This window comes from Mustela lutreola, chromosome 15 (assembly GCF_030435805.1).
Source record: "Mustela lutreola isolate mMusLut2 chromosome 15, mMusLut2.pri, whole genome shotgun sequence".
In the NCBI taxonomy this organism is placed as follows: domain Eukaryota; kingdom Metazoa; phylum Chordata; class Mammalia; order Carnivora; family Mustelidae; genus Mustela; species Mustela lutreola.
The window spans coordinates 24269922-24293307 of NC_081304.1; the positions used below are offsets into that span (position 1 = coordinate 24269922).

General features: G+C 51.3%; 2 protein-coding genes across 2 annotated transcripts in view; one reads left to right on the forward strand and one right to left on the reverse strand.

Annotated features, from left to right (window-relative positions):
* Nucleotides 1–11652, forward strand: part of LOC131815613 (uncharacterized) — a 54984-nt gene extending 43332 nt beyond the window's left edge. Inside the window, exons 3-6 of the mRNA XM_059147404.1 lie at nucleotides 8693–8816; nucleotides 8959–9277; nucleotides 10907–11029; nucleotides 11149–11652. Coding sequence (XP_059003387.1) covers nucleotides 8693–8816; nucleotides 8959–9277; nucleotides 10907–11029; nucleotides 11149–11164 — 582 coding nt within the window. The 3' untranslated portion in view covers nucleotides 11165–11652. The remainder of the gene's footprint in view (nucleotides 1–8692; nucleotides 8817–8958; nucleotides 9278–10906; nucleotides 11030–11148) is intronic.
* Nucleotides 11653–13196: 1544 nt separating this feature from the next.
* HOXB13 (homeobox B13) lies at nucleotides 13197–16272 on the reverse strand. The gene is made up of 2 exons (XM_059148846.1): nucleotides 15532–16272; nucleotides 13197–14458 (listed from the first exon to the last, which is right to left on the reverse strand). Exons 1-2 carry the CDS (start codon nucleotides 16142–16144, stop codon nucleotides 14205–14207), a joined length of 867 nt encoding a protein of 288 aa, XP_059004829.1. The 5' UTR covers nucleotides 16145–16272; the 3' UTR covers nucleotides 13197–14204.
* Between the last annotated feature and the right edge of the window lie 7114 nt (nucleotides 16273–23386).

Sequence of the window (23386 nt, forward strand, 5' to 3'; positions counted from 1 at the left end):
TCTTTGCTCAGCAGGGAGGCTGCTTCCCTCTCTCTCTGCCTGCCTCTCTGCCTACTTGTAATCTCTGTCTGTCAAACAAATAAATAAATAAAATATTTTTAAATAAATAATATAAAATAAAAAATAAAAATTTTAACAATATAAATAAATAAATAAATAAATAAATAAATAGCACCATACAAACATAAGAGGGCTTTCTCATGGGAGAAAGCTGGGACTTGAATCCAACCCATCAACTCAAAGTTCACTGCTCAATCCAATCCACCACAGCTGCTGTACACAGATGTCAGCTCTGTCTGAGACCAGGCCAAGGCCATGTCCAGAAGCAGATCAAAGCACAGAGGAGAGCCTGAGTGGTGTGTCAACCTGGGGGACCAGGACGTGGGACCCGAGAAATAAAGTCAGCTCCTAATGCTCTCTGGGCTCAGAGGGGTAGCTGCAGAAATAGCACTGGGTGTCCTTCCTCTTGAATATTAAAATGCTCATAATACTCTCTCCATGTCCCAGATTATGATGTGGAGCTGGAAATTAGCATTCTGTTCCAACATACTGTGGCACCTTCGCTTTGGGGGTTGAAATGATGGTTTTTAATAAGCTGGCTCCAGGCACCCATCACCAGTAATGGAAGTTCTGCCCAGGAAGATAGATCACTTCTTGTTAAAAGACCACAGAGCAATAAATTTCCCGTCATAACTCAGCTTCCAGATCAGGACCCCAGAGAATCGCTTCCATTTTTTAGCACGAACCAACCCCTCCGCCCTGGCCCCTGCCCCTGAGCCGCTGGGCCCCACTGATCCTGACCATTGACCTCGGTCATGGTTTTTCTTTGCCCTGACTCTTTGCACTTGCATTTGGCGATTCAGTGAGATCCACACAGATGTAATTTGTGGATGCAACTGTGCTTTAGGACTGGATGGGTGGAGAGAGGCTACAAGAAGTACCAGAGCCTGAGTCTTAATGCTGTTATCAGCAAACACAAATTTCTGCTATCCCAAGGATCCAAGTCATTAAGACTGCACAACAAGCTTATTATAGAAATTCTAGTAAATGTAATCATATCCATCCATATTGGGTTTTTCATCCTCTTACATCTGAGCACTTGCGCCAGTTGTAGGGAAATTAGGACTGTTGTATAAATAATTTGATTTTTAAAGACGCCACATAGCTAGTGAAGTTAAACACATTATCTACCCTATAATCCAGAAATTCTATAGGAAATGAGTGGATTTTTCCACCAGAAGAACTGTTCAAGAATATTCATAGTAGCAAAAAATAGAAACAATTTCAATATCTATCAAGAGGTGAATGGATAGGGGCACCTGGGTGGCTCAGTGGGTTGAGGATCTGCCTTTGGCTCAGGTCATGATCTCAGAGTCCTGGGACTGAGACCCACGTTGGGCTCTCTGCCCCACTGGGAGCCTGTTTCCCCCACCACCACCACCTGCCTCTCTGCCTACGTGTGATCTCTGTCAAATAAATAAATAAAATCTTTAAAAAAAAAAAAAGGGTGAATGGATAAACTAGTTGTGGTATGTCCATACAATGGAATAGCATAGAGCAGTTTCAAAGAATAAACTACTGATACACACACCAACGTAGACAAATCACACATTTTGTGGAATGGCATAAAGCAGACCCAAAGAGTCTACCATACGATTCTACTTATATGAATTTCAAAGTAAAACTAATTCATAGCAATGGAAATCAGAATAGCAATCATCTCTGGGATATACTGAAAAGGAACCTCCATGGGTGCAGGAAATGTTCTATATCTTGTTCTGAATGATGATTCCATGGGGAAATATTCTTTGAGCCATGTATTTAAAAATCAATGCACTTTATTGAATTATGTTCTACCTCAAAAGTGGGGGGGAGAGAAGCTTTTTTTATAAAACACCCACAATATCTTTTCCTGACATAGAAAGATGTCTTTGATGTCTTCATCAGATATTAAAAATCCAATTTCAGGGCGCCTGGGTGGCTCAGTGGGTTAAGCCGCTGCCTTCGGCTCAGGTCATGATCTCAGGGTCCTGGGATCGAGTCCCGCATCGGGCTCTCTGCTCAGCAGGGAGCCTGCTTCCTCCTTTCTCTCTCTCTGCCTGCCGCTCTGCCTACTTGTAATCTCTCTCTGTCAAATAAATAAATAAAATCTTTTTAAAAATATCCAATTTCATTCCAATCCTAACTGAAAGGGAATTAAATGGCAATGAATTCAAAATCAGGGGCGCCTGGGTGGCTCAGTGGGTTGGCCCTCTGCCTTCTGCTCAGGTAATGATCTCAGGGTCCTGGGATCGAGCCCCGCATTGGGCTCTCTGCTCAGCGGGGAGCCTGCTTCCCCCCCTCTCTCTGCCCACTTGTGATCTCTCTGTCAAATAAATAAAATCTTTAAAAAAAAAAAAAAAAAGAATTGAAAATCACTGGGCACCTGGCTGGCTTGACTGGTAGAGGGTTGTGAGTTCAAGCCCTATTTTGGGTGGGAAGTCTACTTTAAAAAAAATTAAATTAAAGGGATGCCTGGATGGCTTAGTTGGTTAAGGATCTCCCTTCCGCTCAGGTCATGATTCCAGGGTCCTGGGATCGAGGCCCGCATTGGGATCGAGGCCCGCATTGGGATCGAGACCCGCATTGGGCTCGAGCAGGGAGCTCGAGGAGGGAGCCTGGAGCCCCTCAGCAGGGAGCCTGCTTCTTCCTCTTCCTGCCATTGTCCTTGCTTAAGAGTGCCTGCTCTCTCTCTCTGACAAATAAATAAATAAAACTTTTTTTAATTTAAAAAATTAAATTAAATTAATAAAGATAAATAAAAAGTAAGTGAATAAATAAATTAAAATGTCATAGCTGAACTTTTTTATGAATAAAAAAATCATAGCTGAACACTCAGCCGTGGTTGTAACTATCTTCTATCCGAAGGACATCAAGAAATGACTGGTGCCAAATAGTTTGAAGGGTTTTCTCCTCTCCTCCCGCATCCCAGGGACTAAGCACGTGTTCCGGCCAGCACACAGGGCCACACCAGGTAGTGCCAATAAAACCAGACTCAGACACCAGACAGCTCTCTGGGCTCCTCCTTGTCAACTGGGAGGGCAGTTATCCCCAAAGGCTCTGGGTCCTGTTGGCCATCTCCCTAAGTGAAAAAGTAGATGGCAACACAGATCCAAAATTAATCTTTTTCCTGAGATTTTTAAAAATTTTTACATCATGTAGAAAGCAGCCCACTTCTATTTCCCATGACAATGTCAGCTGCTTATTTGTTCATCTTAACCTTCTTTATAAACCTCTTCTACCCTACTTTTACTCCTGCCCTGCTCACCAGGGAAATTCAAAGCCATGGAATGGAGCGCAACTATAATAGAAAATCCAGGGCACCTGGGTGGCCTCGGGTCATGATCCTGGGGCCCTGAGATCCAGCCTCGCATCCGGCTCCCTGCTTTCTCCCTCTCCCACTCCCCCTGCTTGTGTTCCCTCTCTCGATATGTCTCTCTCTCTGTCAAATAAATAAATGAAATCTTAAAAAAAAAAAAAAAAAAGGAAAAGAAAACCCATCTTTCCTTAACAAGGGCTAGCGCTGGGGGCAGGGAGAAGGGCCAGTCTCTTTTTCTCCCCCTCAGCACTAGCTGTCAAATATTTACTTTGGGGCTGTGTGAACCTAGCCAAGGGGTGCCTCGATCCAGTTTGGGCTGGTCCCCACCCCTCCCTCCCTTCCTCAACCTGTTTCCTGCATTGTTGTTTCTCTATGGAAACAGACATAAATTTGCAAGAGTGTGAGAGCAGTTTAAAATTTTTATAAGTGTACCAATCTTACGTGTTCCGCTTAATTAATCTTTCACAGGCATCCCCACCCGTGTGACCACCACCCTGATAGAAACGTGGAATATTTTAAGCACTCTAAAGGGCCCCCCTTTTGTTCCCTCCCAATCAATACTGGGGAGGAGGAATTTTTTACCTAGAAAATGTGAAGCGTTCTAGTGCTTGAATTTTGAAGATTCAACTCCCATCTCCCTATCGAACATACTTAGGGGCATAACAGTGTTCTCCTTCTCGCTGATGAATTATTTTTTAAAGTAAACATGGAAACTATCTCCATGATCCATAAATGTAGAAATGGTTTTCCACCTGATGACATACCTCAAGGACTTAGATACTATGCAATCCTTAAAACCATGCTCTTGGAGAACATTTAATGACACGGAGAATAATATTAAATTAAAAGGCAAGATACACAAATGTTCATGCAGAAACTCAGTTTTGAAATCATATGCATAGGGAAGGAAAAACAACTGAAGAAAATACAACAAAATATTAGCTTTGATAAACTTTAGGTGGTAGACTATGGAATAGATTTTATTTTTGTCATTGTATTTTTTTATCTTTGAGATTCTGGATGATGGAATTTGTTACTTTTCTAATTAGGAAAAAAACCTATTTTCTTTTTAAATGTGAATCAAACAAAATGACAAACATTTGGGGAAATGGTTTTCTAAATTACACAACTTATTTTGTGGCACATTATGTGGTTATTTATTTATTTATGTTTTAAGATTTTATTTATTCACTTGACAGAGATCACAAGTAGGCAGAGAGGCAGGTGGGTGGGTGGGGGGGCAAGCAGGCTCTCTGCTGAGCAGAGAGCTGATTGGGGCTCCATGCCAGGACCCTGGGATCATGACCTGAGCTGAAGGCAGAGGCTTTAACCCACTGAGCCACCCAGGCACCCCTATGTGGTTTTTTAAATGGCATTTTGAAGACTGTAATAACCTGGAAAATTGCCTAGGATGTAGTCAGAGTATAGTGTTTCTTAAAATCATGGGGCGCCTGGCTGGGTCAGTCATATCAGGATTTGAGTTCAAACCCCACAGTGGGCGTAGAGCTTGCTTTTTAAAAAATTAAAAAGAAAAGAAAACCAGGACAGGATGTGTAGAATTAAGGTGGGGAGGAGGGGACACAAAAGTTGGTTGTAAAACAGGAGTACTAAAATCTCAAATGGAAAAAAAAAAAGTTTTAAATGCTTAAATGCTTGTTTACTAAAATTAGTTTTTAAAATAGGCATGGATTTAAAGCTCTACATTTTATTTTCTGTGATCTGGATATGTTTTTTGTACTTTGAGGGTTTTGGTTTTTTTGTTTTTTTTTTTTAAGGCAAGAATGTTGGGGGTAATCATTTCAATGTGTTTTAGTCTGAAGCCTTTGGGCAACTTTAGATGTGGCCTCTTTTACTCAGAATCGGATTCCACAGAAAAGGTTGTGTCCAACACTGTAAATCCTTAATTTTCACAAACGCGGGACCCGACTAACGCAAAAACGACCCAAGTGCCAAAGACTTACTACCATTTCTGGGAAGCTCACTCCATGAGATCTTGACATTTATTTTTCCACACAAACGCCTTCGTTTCCGATCGATCCCGTGATTTCTCCTGTACAGAGATGAGGGGAGGCCAGCGCAGGGATGTGAGAATCGAACAACAAACTAAAATTGAAAAGCCCTTCTACCGGCTTCTGCCTCCCCGCCTCCTCCCCCTCCTCGCCCCCAGCTTCCCACCCCCCACTACACACACACAAAGTCCTGCTTGCTTAGGGTGCTCCTGGTCTGGGTGCCAACCTTGGCCCCACCTGCCCTAAAAGATGTGGCCCTGGTCGGTGAATTTGACCCAGGTGCCACGCCTCTCCCCCGTCTCGGGCAAAGTTAGACAAAGGGAGAAGGCCTGGCTGGGGTCTTTCCAGGACCCAGAAAGCCTGGGGATCCAAGGTCGCCGAGGAAGATGAAAGGACAAACCCCTTCGATCCGAGTCCCGTAGCAGGCAAAAACCAAATGGGGGGCTGGGGAGAACGGGGAGCCTCTCATCCCGACAACTCCCTCAGGCCTCTTCTCGGGTTTGCCAGAGTGGCGCTGCCTCCCGGCTCTAGATCTGACCCCAAATCAGGAGGCCAGGTGCTTCTTCGTTGGTTCGGCGGTATTGGGTGCCTTCTTGACGGTTGCCGACCCGCCAGGGAGGGGAAGCCGGCCGCCACCGGGACCTGGAGTAGCGGAGTCCCCCCTACCCTGCGCGCCCTGTCCCCAGGACACTGCAGTTTATGCAGCCAGGAAGAGACCGCAGGATAAAGTCTTTGATCCTCCCTTGCTCCAGGATCCTAGATTCCTTAAAAAGAAAAAAGGAAAAAAAAAGGGGGGGGGGTGGAGAAGAAGAAGAAGAAGAAAATGGAAAAAACCCAAATCCGCAACTCCGTTCCCACACGCCGCTCTGTGCAGCCTCCGCCGCCCTGTCGCTGGGAAGGCCGCGCCAGCTTCCCAGGTCTGGCGTCTCCGCAGGCCAGTATTTTCTCGGCCACGAACGTGGGGGTGGGGAGGACGCCCCATTTCCCAAGTTCAAGGTTCCAGAGCCTGAGGAGACCGAGGGCTCCTTAGGCCTCCGCGGCTGCCGGCTGCAATCACCCCACCGGGGGAGGGGCGCTTTGAAAACAGAGGCGACCTTCTCAGAATAACGTACTCGAATGTTCTCTAATAATCCATCTGCTCTAGCTATTATTCTTTGGGTATTTAATTTTTTAAGATTTTATTTTTTAAGTAATCTCTACACCCAACATGGGGCTTGAACTCACCAGCCCCGAGGTCAAGAGTTCGGGCTCCACCGACTAGGCCGGTCAGGCGCCCCTCCTTTGCTATTTATGCGTTTGTTTTTCCTAGGGATTAAAAAAAAAAAAAAATAGGGGATTTTGCTGCCTAAAAATAAGGTAAGAAAACATGACTTAGGAAAGAGTGAAAATGAAAAAGCTGCCATTATGTCGATCCTGACTACTACACGGCTCTCACTTGCTGGAGAGCCTCAATAACCGGGATTTTTAACGCAGACCTGGCGAGTTTTCCGCGCAAGACAAAGAACAGACGCTTGTTGATAAAGCAGTGCAGGCTTGGCTGGGAGCGGCCCGGCCTCTCCGTTCCGGGTCCTTCCACAACCCTCCCCTGCCCCCTTTCTCTCCGCCCGCTCCGCGCCCGGATCCAGCTCCCCGAGGGGTGAAGGAATGTTTATAGCCTGGCTCAAGTTCGATGACAAAACCCTGCGTGGAGGGGGAAGGGCAGTGAACTTCAACCGTCAGTCGGACAAAGGCCGAGCGCAGGTCTAGGACGAGGCTAGAATGGAGAGCCCAGGGTCCTCAGGAAGGGTACCAGGCCCGCTGTCTCCTTTCCCATGCCTGGGGCCAGCGGTGCCCGGCCGGTAGCCGACGCCGACATTTGGTGCAGTCCCGCCTGCGCCGGAGTGGGGCGGTCACCGTAGGAACGGCTACAAGCGGCGGCTCACTGCGCAGGCTTGGCCCAGCTCTCAGAACCCGGTGCTGACGCCCGTGCCCGCTCCTCTGCCTGCTCTTCCCAGCCAAAGCCCCGGGCCCCACTGATCTCTGCACAGCCTGCGTTTTCCAGCCTCCTCCCCGAGTTTTGCTCGCATCTTCCCTCCTGGATTTATGTTATAAACATCTTTCAAGGTGTTACTCCAAGACCTTTTCTGGGAAACTCCCCCAGATGCCACAGGGAGAGAGGCGAATCTTTCTCAGTCCTTGTGAGAAAGACTTGTTCTGGTTGTAGTCATGGACCCCACCACGCGACGTCAGAGGTCCCATCTGAGGAAGCTGTAGACCCAAGAACTGGCGGCAAGCGTGAGGCAGGGCTCAGTGGGATGGGAGATGGTCTTTCCAATGTCTCTCCAAAAGCCTCCCACCCCCAGGGGAAGATTCTGCACGCGGTAGGCCCTGGGTAAATGAGTAGTGGATTGAACTAAATTTCCGTTTGTCTTTAATCACGTGTTGATGGTGGTGTTGTTTGCACTTATGCAAATCTGCCTGGTGCACCCAGGTGAAGGTAGGTCTAAGGAGTTTAAGTGCACCTGTGTGGCATCAGAAGCTGGCTGCTGATGCAAACAGGTGTTTGCCAGTGTCCAGGGGGCCCTTGTGAAAAGGGGCATGCAGGAAGAGACTGGGATTCCTGATTTCTCCGGGTGGTGTAGACAGAGGATTTTAGACATTAAGAGCTCCTGCTTTGGGACGCCTGGATGGCTCAGTGGGTTAAAGCCTCTGCCTTCAGCTCAGGTCCTGATCCCAGGGTCCTGGGATGGAGCCCTGCATTGGGCTCTCTGCTCGGTGGGGAGCCCGCTTCCCCCCGCTCTCTCTACCTGACTCTGCCTACTTGTGATCTCTGTCTGACAAATAAATAAATAAAATCTTAAAAAAAAAAAAAAAAAAAGAGCTCCTGCTTTAGGGTTCGGCTCTGCTGCAGCAGGCCGAGGGACTCTGATCAAGTAATTTACCCTCTCTTGGTCTCAATTTCCTCATTTTATGAAGCGTGCGCTCAATTGTAGGTTTTGTCAGTGTGAGAGCAGTAGCTCCAAAGGGGGCATGAGCAGGAGGCGTTCGCTTGGAGGGAGGGAAAATGGGTACCGGTGAGTCCAGAGTGTGCGTGTAGATTACTGTGTTCCCCTTAAAACCAAAGGATTAGTAGTGTCAGTGCCTAACGACTTGGGCAAGTGCCCCCCTCCTGCAGCTCTGAACCCTGTCCACATAACACCAGCAGCGTGGATCCCCTCCAGCTGCTCCTCAGATCCTGGCGCTTACCAAGCTTCTGGAAAGGATTCAGGAATGGTGGGGGGTGGGGAGACAGCGGTTCAGAGACTAAAATAGACTGAATTTGTTTTTTATGTTTTATGTATTTAAGTCATCTCTACACCCAACATGGGGCTTGAACTCTCCACTCGGAAATGAAGTCCCACACTCTTCCCAGGAGCCAGCCATACGCCCTCCGATTTATCTTTTTAAGGGCCAGAGCCTTTCTCTTAACGGTGAGTTAGTCAATCATCAGCGTTTTCATTACAGTTAATTTTCACTGAGTTTTCAAAAACAGGTGTGTTGCAAAGAATTCTGATTTTTAAATAAGAACAATAGCAGTAACATTAACAATAATATTGACTTTGTCTCTGCCAGGACTCCATCCACTCGGAGACCAACAGCGGTCATCTGGGGGGCCTGGTGGCTGGCGCTCGTTCCCACCTGCCAGCCTGTCCCCTGCCCAGGCCACGCCCGTCCCGCATGCTACGAAGCGCTTTCCACTCCCGCAGCTGCGCGTCTCTCCAGGAACCAAAGTGGAGATGCCCTCGCCTGGTGGTCAGTCTCTGGGCTCGAGTTCCTTTTACCCGCCCTTCCTTGCCCGCCTAGATCGTGGACTCTCCGCATTCCTGGGAAGACCTTTCCAGAGCTTTCTGAAGCGGGTCCCAGACAGAGCGGCAACGCCTTCGGCCCATGGGTCAGTTCGTTTATCTTATTACGGAGAAACGCACTCTTGGAGGTATTGAAACTAGCCAGTCCCTGGTCTGAGGAATGGGTGCACAACACTCGTGTTCTCTCTGCAAAGGCCGGCCGGGGATTCAGCTTGCGTCAAGGCCTTGAGCTCGGCAGGAGCCGGCCTGGAGGTTTCAGCCTCCCGAGCGGAGCGGCGCAGGGCTCCGCTGGCTCACCTTAGGCTAGAGGAGAAAGGAGAGGAGCGCGGAGAGTCTGGGGCGGGGCTCAGGGAGAAGGCGCACAACAGAAGGCTCCCCACTTCGGGCGAAGGCCGGAGTGTCTCCTTCCCAGTGCATACAGAGGCCTCCTCGCCTCCCCCCAACCTCGGAGTCCCCAGCCCTTCTTCAGGTCCCTCCAGGCTTTCCCCCGCGGCTTGACCTTCTCCCGCCTTCCCAAGACCGGAGGTGCCCCCCACACCCCTCCTCCCCCTTTCCCCCTCTTCCTGCAAAGCGTTTAAGAGAGTAAGGGCGGAGGCGTTGAAGACCACCTACCAGAAACTTCAAGTTCAATGGCAAAGTCCCTGCCCCTCCCTCCGGGCTCGGGCAAAAGCTGTCGCTTTTCCTCATTCTGGGGGCGACTGAACTCTTGCTGCCGCCGTCCCCTCTCTCACTTCGGGGGCAGTTTAGGGGAGGGGAGCCAGTGGTGGAACTCTTTCCTTCCCCCCATCGACCACCCCCCACCCCCTTTCTAGACAGAGGCAACTTGTAGCCGACGGAGGCAGAAAGGCTGGCATCAGTGCCCCCACTGGATGTTTTTAAGTATCTCTCCAGGCCCAGATCAGCAGCGGAGGCGGGGGGAGGGGGGTGGAGGTGCGCGACGGGGGGTGGAGGTGCGCGACGGGGGGGAGGAGCGGGGGCGGGGAACAGAGGGCTGTCCCACTCAGGTGAGAGGCCGAGGGCTCGCTCTAGGGCTTTCTGCCCCCTTTCCTGGAGAGGAACTGTTCAGGTCTGCGAGAAGAAGAGACAAATTCCTTCAAAAACAGCAGCACGGCCTTCCTTGGCCCCCGCGCAGCAGGCGCCCCGCGCTTTATTGGAGGTTTACGTATCTAACCCACCATTGTAGTAGCTCTGCGGCTTCTATTAGACCGGACGCAGGCGGCGGCGCAGAGCTTCCCCCGAAGGAAGCCTAATTAAAGTGCAGCACTTAGGGCCTTGGATAAAACTTTAATGAAGGGGAGGCGGGGAGGGCAGTTTTCTCGTTGGAGGAAGGGAGCCGGGCCGCTGGGAGCGCTGGCGGGGCTTGATCAGGGCCTTTTTCCAGCCGCCCGGGCAGCTTCCGGCTCTGGAGCGACTCACAGTAAGGCGGGGGGAGGGCGGGGGACACAGCGGTGCGGATTCTCCGCCGCCCGAAGCCACGGTGGGGGCGGGGGGTGTCCCGAGCGGCCAGCAGCGTTCGCCAGCGTGAGTAAAGGACCCCAGGGCTGGAGCCTCCCCCCGCCTGGCTCTCCGCCGGGCTGCCGCGGGAATTTAGATTCGAAAAGAGCTTCCAGAGGTCGCGTCTATGCAGTTCTCCACCAGTGCCCCCCCTAATTCAGCCTCCGGAAGCCTAATAAAATACAACGGCTTTGGAGTTAGACCTGATTTCGGTTCTGCAGCCGGCGTAGACGCGACCCTCTGATCCCGTTTGGACGCCTGCTGAGACTCGCAGCCGGAGGTGTTCAGCTCGGAGTCCGGGAGAGGGCGTGGAGGGCAGCTCCGAGGACAATTATGCGTCGCTGGTAGATAAAGACGCTCGGGGGTATTTTCGGGAATCTATTTGTACGCTTCCCCGGGAATTTGTTTATGAGAATGTTGTCTGAATTCGCCTATTTATGAACGTTGTGTTCGCATGTTTCAGGCTGAATAATTTTTAGCAAGACACGCTGCCCAGTAGCTGCAGATGGCCCTAGTCCAAACCAAATCGCTGCAGACAAGCGACTGCGGGTAGATGGGTTTTGTTGAAATGGAACACAAATTAGCGAGAGATTTTTAAATGCTCGGTCTCGGTGGGAGGGTGTCTAATTTGCCTCGGGAGTAAAAATGGTGTTTGGAAAAGGGTTTCATGAAAGGATTTAAAGCCAAAAGAAATTTAAATTTGTTTTGTTTTGCACAGGTTCCAAGTTCATCCCTGGGCGGGGCGGGGAGGGGGGATATGAGGGGGCGGTGTCGCCGCGAACTGCCCTGCGGAGGAAGATAACACTCCAGCCGCTTGAAGTCCTAGACCCGGGGCAGAAGGTGCCACAGTCCTGCTCCTGGAAGCCCGACTGGCCTGTTTATTCCACGTCTCTCGTGCTGCCCTCCTTGCCTTCTTCCTGGCTCTCCCGCTCGCTGGACCGATCCATCTGCCGGTACGTTGGCCCAATTCCAGGCGGCTCCGGATCCTGGCTCTCTCACAAGCTGCCCCAAACCCTTCACCCCCGGAGGCCCGACACCCCAGGCATCCGGAAGCCAGAGGCTCCGTTGGGGGGTTAAGGCCCAGCCGCCTGGCGAGTTTCCCTGAGATAGCAAACTTCTGCCGGCAGGGGGCTCCCTTGGCTTTGTAATAGTCCACAAACTCACATTGAGTTTATAATAAATCTCTATAATCCCAAATCTTTTGTTCGTTCTGGAAATTATTGCGAACGGGTAATAGAACGAAACTTTCAGTCCCTGGTAACGGTGTGGAGGAGATAGAGCCTTGGGAGAGCAGAGTCTCGAGGTCTCTTTCAGGCCTCCAGCTAGGCTGGCTAGTTTAGTCCTAAAGTGTCAGCCCCTTGTGGGGCTTTTCCTCTCCTCCTGTGGGGACCCCGCACCATGGATCCCCCTTGATGTGTCCCACACCCTGCCCCCATGACCATAGGCACTGAAGTATCGCCATTTCTGAAGTGGTGAGGGAGGGGTCTGCACACACTATTCTTGAGAACCTGCAAAGTTCAAAGCAACTTGCCCAAGACCCTTGAAGGAGACTGTGAAAGGCAGGAAGTAACTTCCTCTGAGCCAGGCGCTTTACCCAAGAGCTTAAACTGGACCACGGGGCTTGGAAGGTTGTTGTTGTTGTTGTTTGCTTTTTGTTTTTTTAATCACAAAATTGACACACACACCCCCCAAAGCCCACACAGTCTTTCGAGACCCAAGAGGGGAGGGTGACTGGCAATCTTTGGGGCCTTTCCCCTTAGCCCTGGGTTCCTCTTTGGTAAATAGATTTTAGGAGAATCTGAGTTGCTTCCCATCTCATTCCCAGGAGAGGAGCCAGGACTAGGGTCCCACTCAACGGTGAGCTGTAAACACCCCAAACCCTGGGCAACACAGGGCTTCCTGGAGAACCATGAGGCTGAGCCAGCTCCTAGAGGCCATTGTGGCAGTACCGCGGGCCTCACAGGCTGCTCCGATGGTGGCTTGGATCATGTGTGGTGCAGGTCCTCTCCACTTGGAACCTGGGCTGTGGATCGCTGGGAGTGTGTCTGCCCGGATGCCCCAGCCCAGGCTACAGGAAGACCCAGGGCAAACCCACTGACTTGGCTGCGGGACCATGGTCTTGAATCCCACAGGGCCCTGGGCCCAGGTACACAGCAGGAGGGAGGCAGCACAGAGGTGAAGACTCCATGTCAGGGTCCTGGGCTCTGCAGCTCTGCAAACAGCCAGTCTGCCCCAGGTTTCTGGAATTCCATACTATGAGTCTCTGTCTACGTGGATGGAGAAAAGAGAGTAGGCGCCAACGTGATCTTCCATCCACCTAGGGTTCAGGGCACTTGGACTAAACCAGGGCAAAGTGACAAGAAATCTGCAGCCCCAGTTGCCTAAGATGCCTGACCTTGGTCTCTGGGTTTCTGCCACTTGCTGTTCTCCCCTGACACACACACACAAAAGGGCCTGTCCCATTTCCCAGGCCCGAGGCCCCCTGCAAGCTTCTCTTGGTACCAAGGGGAGGCAAACAGAGGGGGAATAGGTAGTGAAGGGTCATTTTCCGGTTTTCTCTCCAGCCTGGCTAGTCCAGCGTGTTTGCGACGTGCCTGCCAGTAGGGTCACGTTCTACTCTCTAGTTCTGTTCCTATTTGTGCCTGGGAGGGGCACGTCTACAAGGCCACAAATACCTATCTCATGCAGCTCCCAAATGCCCAATGAACCATAACCCGGACAAAACCACTGGGAACGTTAAGGGAAGACTTGGAAAGTTTAGGGAAGGAAATGAGAGATGGAGAATTATCCAGGCGCTTTCTCAAACTCAGTTTTTCTGCAGGAAGGAGGACTTGGACTCAGGAGGGCAGCTCTCTGGCTTCGTTTTCACCCAAGGACAAAATCTAAGAGTTCACAGTGGGACTTTCTGAGACGGCCGGGTACAACCTTGGGAGTGGGCAGGGAGGAAGGGAGGGAGGGAGAGGTGCCCTCTAGGGTTGTCCATCCTGCCCAGGGGTCATCTTAGAAAAATGCTAAATAAGAAACAGTAGTCCCAGGGATGAATCTGCCTTTTCTCCTCTCTGCTGCAGTTACTGGGATGGGGGATGGGATTTGGAAACGTAAGTGGATCCAGAGGAAGCTTCCCTGCCTTGAGTCTCCCTCCAAGTTTATTCATAATAAACTCAATTCATGCAAGCAGTTTCTAAAGTGCTCTTCAGAGCTCTAATTAGAAAATACGAAACTAATTATCATAGTAACTCATACTGGTTATGGTGATTACTGCCACCACCAGGATGAATGATTATGACTGCCACGGGCCCTGTGGGTGGTGTGTTACTCTGGTGAACTGAACTGTAACTCTGGGCCTCATGGGCACCCTAGAACACACAGGGGCACCCAGACCATCCCTGAGGAACAGCCCAGGAGCTGTGGCCTGGGAGCCCCTCAACAGAGTCCTGTGCTCTAGCCTGGCACCCTTGGACTCTGGGTCTCCCCAGGATACTCCCACTTCTCCCTCACCTCCCCAGCCAGGAATCTCCCTCACGGATTAGTGGTGGTCTTGACCTTGGCCAGGACTTTCTTCTCCTTAACCCGGCGGTTCTGAAACCAGATGGTGATCTGGCGCTCTGAGAGGCTGGTGGCTGCCGAGATCTTGCGCCTCTTGTCCTTGGTGATGAACTTGTTCGCTGAATACTCGAGCTCCAGCTCCCGCAACTGGCCCTTGCTGTAAGGAATGCGCTTCTTTCGGCCACGTCGGAAGGCGCAGCCATCTGGAGGGTGCTGCACGCCTGACTCTGTGCCCAGGAGAAGGAGGGAGAGAAAATCTCGTTCAGACCTCTGCCCACAAGCCCAGGCAAAGACCCCCGGCCCCACAAGCTAAGTAATCCTACAGGAGCACCCAGATCACCTTCTGGACATGCATACACTCTCCCCCAGAGCACCAGGGGACACTTTGACTTCCGGCTGGTTTCTGATGACCGCTCAGGCTTGGAAAGACCAGGCTTCTGCAGGCCACCGTCACCTATCACTGTCCTCGCGACTGACTGCAGGTCTGCAAACACACCCATCACGCATGGCCAGACCTTTGCCCACAGTCACACATACCCACCCTCACATGCATTTTCAGCCTCTTGGCCACTCTTATAGATCCTGCAGGCAAATTAAGTAGAGAAGGGCATGCATTTACGCGCGCACGCGCACACACACCACACACATACACACACGACATGCACACATATACGCACCCCTAAGTTATGACTTCAGGAAATCTAAAATTTGCTTTGGAAACTGAAAAATTCATCTGAGACAAAATGAGGGCTTGAATTCTTTACAGAATATCTGATATCTATGTTCCTACCCACCCCACCTCCCCTACTCACTGAATTGAGTCATTTTGGTGGAATTAAACCTGGGATCTGAGAGGTGGAAACAGCTTGAGCCCCGCAGCAGCAAAAAGAACCAAACACTCGGACCTATTGAAAAGCTGGTCCCGGGACGCCTGGGTGGCTCAGTTGGTTAAGCAGCTGCCTTCGGCTCAGGTCATGATCCCAGCGTCCTGGGATCCTGGGATCGAGTCCCATATCAGGCTCCTTGCTCAGCAGGGAGCCTGCTTCTCCCTCTGCCTCTGCCTCCCGTTCTGTCTGCCTGTGCTCGCTCTCTCCCTCTCTCTCTCTGATAAATAAATAAAATCTTTAAAAAAAAAAAAAAAAAAAAAAAAAAAAAAAAAAAAAAAAAAGAAAAGCTGGTCCCAAGGCCTCCTAGGTTGGCAAAGCCCACAGCCACGGCTCCCTTCACTTCCTCCCATGACAGAGCGGCCTACAACCTCCCTGACAGCACCAACGGGACCCAAAATAGCGGGCCAAGTTACCTGCAAATGCCGCCTTCCAGAAGGGACCCGGTGGGTTCTGTTCCCCCTGGCAACACATCTGGCCATTCCAGCCCCCGGTGAGGGACCAGGGCTGGTAACTGTCCACAGGCAGCAGGGAGTCGTGGCGGGGCTCCCCCGGGGCGCCCAGAGTCTGCACCACCGACACATCCAGGTAACTGGCCATTGGCTGGTAGGGTCCTGGGTACCCCGGATAGAAGGCAAACTCGGTGGGCCGGCTGGGGTACTCCTCCCCGGGCGCGGCGGTCTCGGCGGGGTAGGCAGCGAGGGTGGCCGCCTGGGCACAGGGCTTCAGCGAGCTCCGGGACACCCGGCAGGAATAGTACCCGCCTCCAAAGTAGCCATAGGGCACCGCAGCGGGGGCCGTCCCCTGGGGCACCCCGGGGCACGGGTGGCACTGCTTTGGCGGTTCCGCAGAGCCCGGCAGGTCCAGGGGGGCATAGCTGACGGCGGCGGGCAGCAGCGGAGGGGCCCCGGCGGCGGCGGGGTGGCTGGGGAGGGGGGAGCGGGCGGCTAGATTCCGGCTCCCTCCGGCTCCGGGCAAGCCTTCCATGGCCTTGGCCCCGTCCAGGGTGGCATAATCGCCGGGCTCCATGGGGCCGAGGCTCGGCTCATGGGGTGCCGGGGGTGGGGGATCCGGGGGGCGCCCAGCTCGCTCTCCCTACCCGGACCCCGAGGAATCCAAGGCGTTTTTAAATCGCTCCCAGCTCGCAGGGCGCCTGCCTTCGCTCCAGCCCGGCCGTCCTGACGCAGGACACGCAGGTGCCAGGGCACGCGCGCTGATTGGCTGCAGCCCGGGGAAGAGAAGCTCATAAAATCTTCATGGCAGAAATTGCGAAAATACTTTACCCTGCTTCTGTCTTTCTCTCGCCCGCTCCTTCCTCCCTCCCTCCCTTTCTCCTCCCCTCTCTCCCTCTTCCCCTCTCCCTCTCCCTCTCTTTTATTGCATTGGAAAACAGGAACAGCAAGGAAAGCCTCTTTCCAGTTCGGGGAAACCGAGCTCCGTGGCGGGGGGGGCGGGGAGAACTGGGAGGAGAAGGAGGGAGAGAAGACAAGGAGCCAACCCCACCTCCGCCCGCCTCCTCTCCCTCCCCGTCTCCCGTGCTTTGGCAGGTTTAACGAGAGAATAAAAAGCTCTCCCTATAAAGTGCGCGTCGTCTCCTGGGCTGGGGGAGGGGGGGGGGGGCGTCGGGGGTGGGGCCGGAGGCCGCTCTGCGCCTGAAAGGGGAACCTGGGAATGTGCGTGAACTAGAGGAGGCTGGGAAATGGAGACTAGAAGGTATTTCTGTGAGCCCCTGGCTTGGGATCCTGGGTACAAGCATCCCAGCTCACTCCGGGTGCCCCTCCAATTCCGGATGCGCATAGGAAGTGCCTAGGAAGCCCCTTCCCCAAGGATCCCAGCTACCGCCCAGGCGGCTCCCAGATCCGGGTGGGGCAGAAGGGGAGGGGGTAGACAAGATCTCCGAAGATGAGGTGAGGGTCTGGGGCCTGGGACGTGCAACGTTCAGATCTGAAACGGACATGGAGTTTCTAGACGTAGCCTGTGAAAGAGGGTCTGGCTTTTAATTTAATGATGTGGAAAGAGATATGAAGAGAGGCGACACACATGACCCGAATATCGAGAGAGAGACAGAGACTCAGGGACATCAGCACAAAGAGAAAAAGAGAAAAGTTGAAGGAAGGAATGGGAGAGGATCTTACAAAATCCTGAAGTACCAGCCAGAAAAAAGGACCTCTTCTCCCCCCTTTTCTGGGTTTTAAAGAATTTCTGGGAAGCCAGGCCTAATTGACCATACATTAGTTGCAGGAGTTTGGGACCCCAAGAAAGAAGGAGATGTCCCGCCTCTCTGCCCTGCAGCTCTCCTCTTATACTGACCTGGCACCTGACCCTGGCACATTCCTACCCAAGCTGAGTGTTCAGAAAGCCCAGGACCCCTATCTGCTTCATCCAGGCTTTACATTTCCTTAAAAGGAAAAAGGGAGGGAGAGAGAGAGCCCCGCCTCTGCGAGAATTGCTGGAGGTCCCTCTGTAGGGCCCCTTTGTACAGTGAAATTCAGAAGACTCAAACCAATTTCTTTCACAAACCTTCAGAGGTTTTGTTTCCTTTGCTACCCCCCCCCCCCAAATCAAATCCTTCTGACTCTACGTTTCCTTCAGTTTTTCTGGAGAGGGCAGGAATTTTTCCACTCCACACCAAGGTCATGGCAATTATATAGAACAAACCATTCTGACTCTAGGTGGGCTCAGCCAGGCTCAACCTTACCAACCTGAACCTGAACCTGAGCCATCTTTGGGGAAAGGGCCCATGCAAACTGGAATTTCCCCAAGCTATGCGGCTGTACTGAGATTAAAACTCACCCTCAACAAACATCGGTAGTAATAGAAGACATCAAGCACAAAACCCTTGATAGATTTAATGGTATTTGAAAACAATATGAGAGAAAAAGGAGAAGATATATCTTTGATGCTTTCTAGTTTCTTGTCATAGCCTCTTGCTTGTGTAACAAGGAAAAGCAGATCAGAAAGTCTGGGTGGCTCAGTGGGTTAAGCCTCTGCCTTCAGCTTGGGTCATGATCTCGGGGTCCTGGGATCGAGCCCCACATCAGGCTCTGTGCTCAGGAGAGAGCCTGCTTCCCCCTCTCTCTCTCTCTGCCTGCCTCTATGCCTACTTGTGATCTCTCTGTCAAATAAACAAAATCTTTAAATAAAAGAAAAAAGAAAGAAAGAAAAGCAGAACTACCAGGATTTGTACCTACAGACTAAGACTTCTACACTTTATTGTTGGGGTTTTTTTAAGTATACCCTACACCCAATGTGGGTCTTTAACTTATAACCCCAAGATCAAGAGTTGCATGCTTCACCAAATGAGCCAGCCACGAGCCCCTTTTCACTGCTTTTAACTTGGTAGATGACAGGACAGGTATACAGATCCCTAAATTTAGAAATAAATAATTCTTTTTAAAAAGATTTTATTTATTTGACAGACAGAGATCACAAGTAGGCAGAGAGGCAGGCAGAGGTGGGGGAGGAGAAGGCTCCCTGCTGAGCAGAGAGCCCGATGTAGGGCTCCATCACAGGACCCGGGGATGAGCAGAAGGCAGAGTCTTTAACCCACTGAGCCACCCAGGCACCCAGAAATAAATAATTCTAATCCTAGCTTATGACCCAAAAATTCCATTCCTGGACATATACCCAACAGAAATGAATGCTTTTGTCCATCAAAAGGCACGTACTAGAATGTCCAAAGCTGCCCAGTTCACTGGAGCTCAAAAATAAAAACAAGCCAAAGGTCCATCAGTAGTAGAATAGGTTAAGTAAATCATGCTCTAATTAAAGAATGGAGTACTATGTAGCAATAAAAAACTACCATTATGCACAACATGAATGAGTCACACAGATATGTGAATGAAAGTAGTCAGACACAAGACAGCAACTTTTGTATGATTCTATTTCTGTTCAGTTCAAGAACAGGCAAAACTGGGGCACCTGGGTGGCTCAGTGAGTTAAATAAAGCCTTTGATCCCAGGGTCCTGGGATAGAACCCCACATCGGGCTCTTTGCTCAGCAGGGAGCCTGCTTCCCCGCCCCTGCCTACTTGCGCCAATCTCTGTCTGTCAAATAAATAAATAAAATCTTTTTTTTTTTTTTAAGAACAGGCAAAATTATTTATGGTGATAGAGATCAGAAGAGATTACCCTGGGGAGGGAGGTTCCTGACTGGGAGGTGACATAAGGAAGCCTTCAGGGGTGCTGGAAATGTTCCGGAGCTCAGTCTACTTGCTAGATACCTGGGTGCGTTCCCTTGCGAAAATTCAAGTTGTACGCTTGATATTTCTGGACTTTACTGTCCTTCTGTTTTATCTCTATTTTTTAGAAGGAAAAATAATTAAACACAAGAATGTAAAGATTCCTAGCAACACTGCCTGTCACTGTGATTTGGGGATATGAAGTGTTTTAGTTCACATCCGTGGCCGTGGAAATAAGCAGCCAAATGCCCCGGGCTCTGCATTACTGTGGAATGCAGAGAGGATGAACTCACACCCAGACCTCCCTAAGCTCCCCAGCTGTGCTGTGGACCCCTATGTAAACAGATACATTTAAGTACAAATAAGTACCACAGGATTTTTGTTTCTGTTTTCATTATAGGCTACAATTTATTTAGTATCTACTAGATCCCAGGGAATAGTTCTGGATGTCATGTTTATTAGCATATGAACATGTGTTCTCGTAATCTGTACAGCATATGTATGTGCATCTGTCTGCGACCTATCATAGACCTTAACTGGAGTCAGCTAAGGTAGGACTAATTGTCCTTATCTGTAGAAATTATCTGTCTCCTCTTGGGGACAATGATTCACAGGAATGCTGTGAAAATTAAGTGAAATCTTGCACTTGAGAGCATTTTATAAACTGAATAAAACTGAGTTCTATCTGTGCTTCTCTATGTGTACCTGCGTCTAATCAACTACAGCCACCTGTTCTCAGTTGAAAAGGACAATTGCCCTAAAGAGTACCTGTCACTTCTCACTTGCCTCTCTCAGCCCTGAGTATGTCTGAGGTGCCCACAAAGAGAAAAGAGACTCAGAGCTTCCAAATCCTCCCTGGAGCTCCACCTGAGCTCCGCTAAGGTCTCTCCTGACCTCCCAGCCTGAGGTGGGGGGCGGGAGGGAATGTGGGGAGGGGGGTGAGCCAACCCTTCCCACAGCCCCACAGGCTCCTTTGTGTCCTGCTGGGAGCCTCCACGCCGCCGACCCTCCGGGACCCCGGAGCCGCTCCCCACCCCCAGCTCCCTTTACGGACCCAGCCAAAATCCCTGAAAGCCTCAGCTGCTCCTTTACATACCGCCCAGACACCTCCAGGAAGGTCAAGGCCAAGTTGAAAGTTAAGAGTCTGTTTACCTCCGGGAGCCCATTCAGCGCGGCCCCACAGACCGCCTATGACCTTTATGGCCGGGCCTTTGAGCGCAGCCGCCGCGCCCCCAGGGGTTCCGGCCACGGGGACTTGGAACCTTCGTGTCAACTCCCGCCCCCGCCCGGGCTCGGGCCGCTGGCCAAGGGGGAGGGGGCGAGAGGCGCCCCGTAGCCCCACTTGGGGCATTTGTGAAATTATGTATTTTTTTGCAAAGCGAGGTGAGCGCCTGGTGGCTTCGTTCTGCCACCTGGCACAGTGTATACGATCTCGGCAACCGCAGGCCTCAGGACGGTCGTGAAGAATAATGCGAATTTATCTGTGGCGGCGACAATTCCTTTTCTGGAAAGTTCGGGGCTCCGCTGCCGCTTGGAGTCGCTTCCTTTACGAAAGGGCCTAATTGCGGGGAGGAGGGGGGTGCCCTTTTTCTTTCGTCATTTCTAATATTCTTTCTTCCCCTCTGCATTTTCTTTCGTCCGGTCTTTAGTCTCTGATATCTTTCTTTTCTTTTTTCTTTTATCTTTCCTTTTTGCATTCATAGTTCCCTTTATGACTTTCTTTCCTTCAGTTTTAACGAGCTTTCTTTTTGCGCTTTCTTTCTTGCGTTCTTTCTGTTTGTAGTGCTTACCTCCTCCTCCACCCCATCCCCGTGTGACTTTATTTATCCTTTGGTCGCCTTCGCTCTGTCTGTCCCTTACACCATTCCCTTCACCCTATCTGTCCCTTACATTATTTTTTCTTCGTTTGCTTTTTCTTCCTTTCGTTTTTCTTTCGTTTTGCCTTTTTTCCCCTTTCTCCTTTTCTGTCTTTCCCTCTCATTTATTTCTTTTTTGTGTTTTTTTAATTATTATTTATTTCTCCCTTATCTCTGATTTACTGCTCTGTCCCCTTCCCCCCCGCCCCCCCCCCAACGCCCGCTCTCGTTTTTTTCTCCTTTCCGGTCCTCTCGATTTTCCATTGTTCTTCTCCAAGTCTAGAAGGGGTCGGCTCCGAGCCAGCCCCTGGCAAGCGCAATCGGCAAGGCGGCCTGGAGCTGGTTGTGGCGGCGGAGCCCTGCCAGCAGCTGGGAGTGAGAGGGGGCCCAGACCCTTCTCTCAGAAATGAAGTCAGGCGGGGCCTCCCCCGACCGTAGAGAAAAGTCTTTTGGGAAAAAATGATGGCTGGATACAGGAGCTGCAAGAACCAGAGACTGGAGACAGGGATCTGCAGGAGGCCACTACTACCGTCACTGTCACCGTCCCTCCCCACCAAGGGAACCCCCGGCAACAACCCTGGGATCAGGGCCCTCTCAGGACAAATCCAGATGCTTCAGAAGCAGGGACTGAGGAGAGAGCTACAAAAGGAGCCGATCAGGGCCTCCAGTATGGAACACTGGATCTGAGGAGCAGTGAAAAGATGGTCTCCTAAGGGAAGCCGCTAGCCCCAACCGCAGGGCCTCTGCTGCCCGCCCTGCTGGCGCCTGGAAATCCGAGGAAGCGCCAAGCCAAGCCCCAGAACCGTGAGTGGGGTCTGGAGGGGAGGGAAGAAGGGAGGGAGGAGAGGGGTCAAAACTCAGGGTCGCTGAACAGACACCAAGAACCTCCAGTCCTTTGGTCCAGCCGCTGTGGGCCAAACAGCCTGTTCCCTGCCTGCCATGGGTGTCCTGTCCCAGTTTGGAAGGCCTGCTGGCGCTAATGTCCCCAGCCCCCTCTTCCCACCGGGGCTTTGCTGGGAAGAGACTTCAGTCATCCCCACCCCCGCACCCCGCACCGGGGCTCTCAAGCTGGGAAAGCCCAGCGCAGATCTGGCCCAAACCTCTAGGAATTTTGGGCCTAGAGGGCAACAGTGCAGAGCCCAAGTCTTAAGCAAGTTTTTTTTGGACAGTCATTTCCACTCTGCGAGCCTGTTTTCTCATCTGCCTGTGTAAGGAGAGAAGGGCTGGACCAGCTCTCTAAGTCCGCTTCAATGTTCCCTTTAGCCACAAGAGCAGGCAGTAGGCAGGAGCCGAGAAAGGAGCATTCCTGGAGGTTGAGGGCCTTAGTGGGGGAGCAAAACCGCAGAGAGAGCCACAAATAGGCCACTGGGCTGGCCACTGATGATTCTGCAAGGATCTATGGTGGAACCCACGTATTAGGTCCTTGAGGCGAGCGCTGCCCTGAGACCTGGCTCCGTGGGTCACCCTGGCTGACTAAGTGGGGATGGTCAGTTCTAGGGTGTAAACTCCACCGTGGCCCATTAAATGGGACCAGATTGGTGGGAGAGATCACCTCCTCTACCCTCATCTTGGAAGGCCCTGAGAAGCCCTCCAGCCTCCCTGCTTATACACGGGCTGGAAGTGGAGTAACAGAGGGGGGATTCTCAAATGGAGACTCCCAACCAACGTCTTTGGAGTTTGCAGCAGTTTCTTGGGTTCTGAGAGACTCTGCCTTCGTTATTCTAGCCCCTGCGATCTTGGATGGGACTCAGGAATGGGGAATGTATCAAAAAACCTACCTACAAATTCCAGGAAGTGATAGGACTCCCTTACAACCTCCCCACCCCCATCTCCATGTGTTTTGTTTTGTTTTGTTTTTCCAAGGCGGGGGTGGGGGGTGGGGGGTAATGGCTGTAGATGATAATTATCAGGTTAAATGCTGGCTACTGTTAGAGCTCCCGGTGTATAGATCCCACTAGAAATGAAGACTGAGTTTTCACTCTGCAATCAAGTGGAAAGTCAGCACCAAGGCACTGGCCCCACGGAGTCCAAACCTACCCACTTGTCCTAGAGTGAAACTGTAGGTTGGAGACTTAGGAGAGAGTATAGTTTGAGAGATTGAATTTCTTGCTCTGGTTCCCCCATTTCCCTTGCGGAGAGGCCTGAGACCATTCCAGTGGTCCAGAACATGAGCATCTTGTGGCTCACGTCCTTTTCCTCTGTCTCTCCCCCACCACTGTAGCAAAACATTTCTCC

Bases quoted from the DNA above. Each gene is read 5' to 3' on its own strand.
- HOXB13 (XM_059148846.1), bottom strand. From the start codon at position 16,144: ATGGAGCCCGGCGATTATGCCACCCTGGACGGGGCCAAGGCCATGGAA. The intron at 14,459-15,531 runs GTAACTTGGCCC...TCCTGGGCACAG, and splicing joins CTGGAAGGCGGCATTTGCAG to AGTCAGGCGTGCAGCACCCT.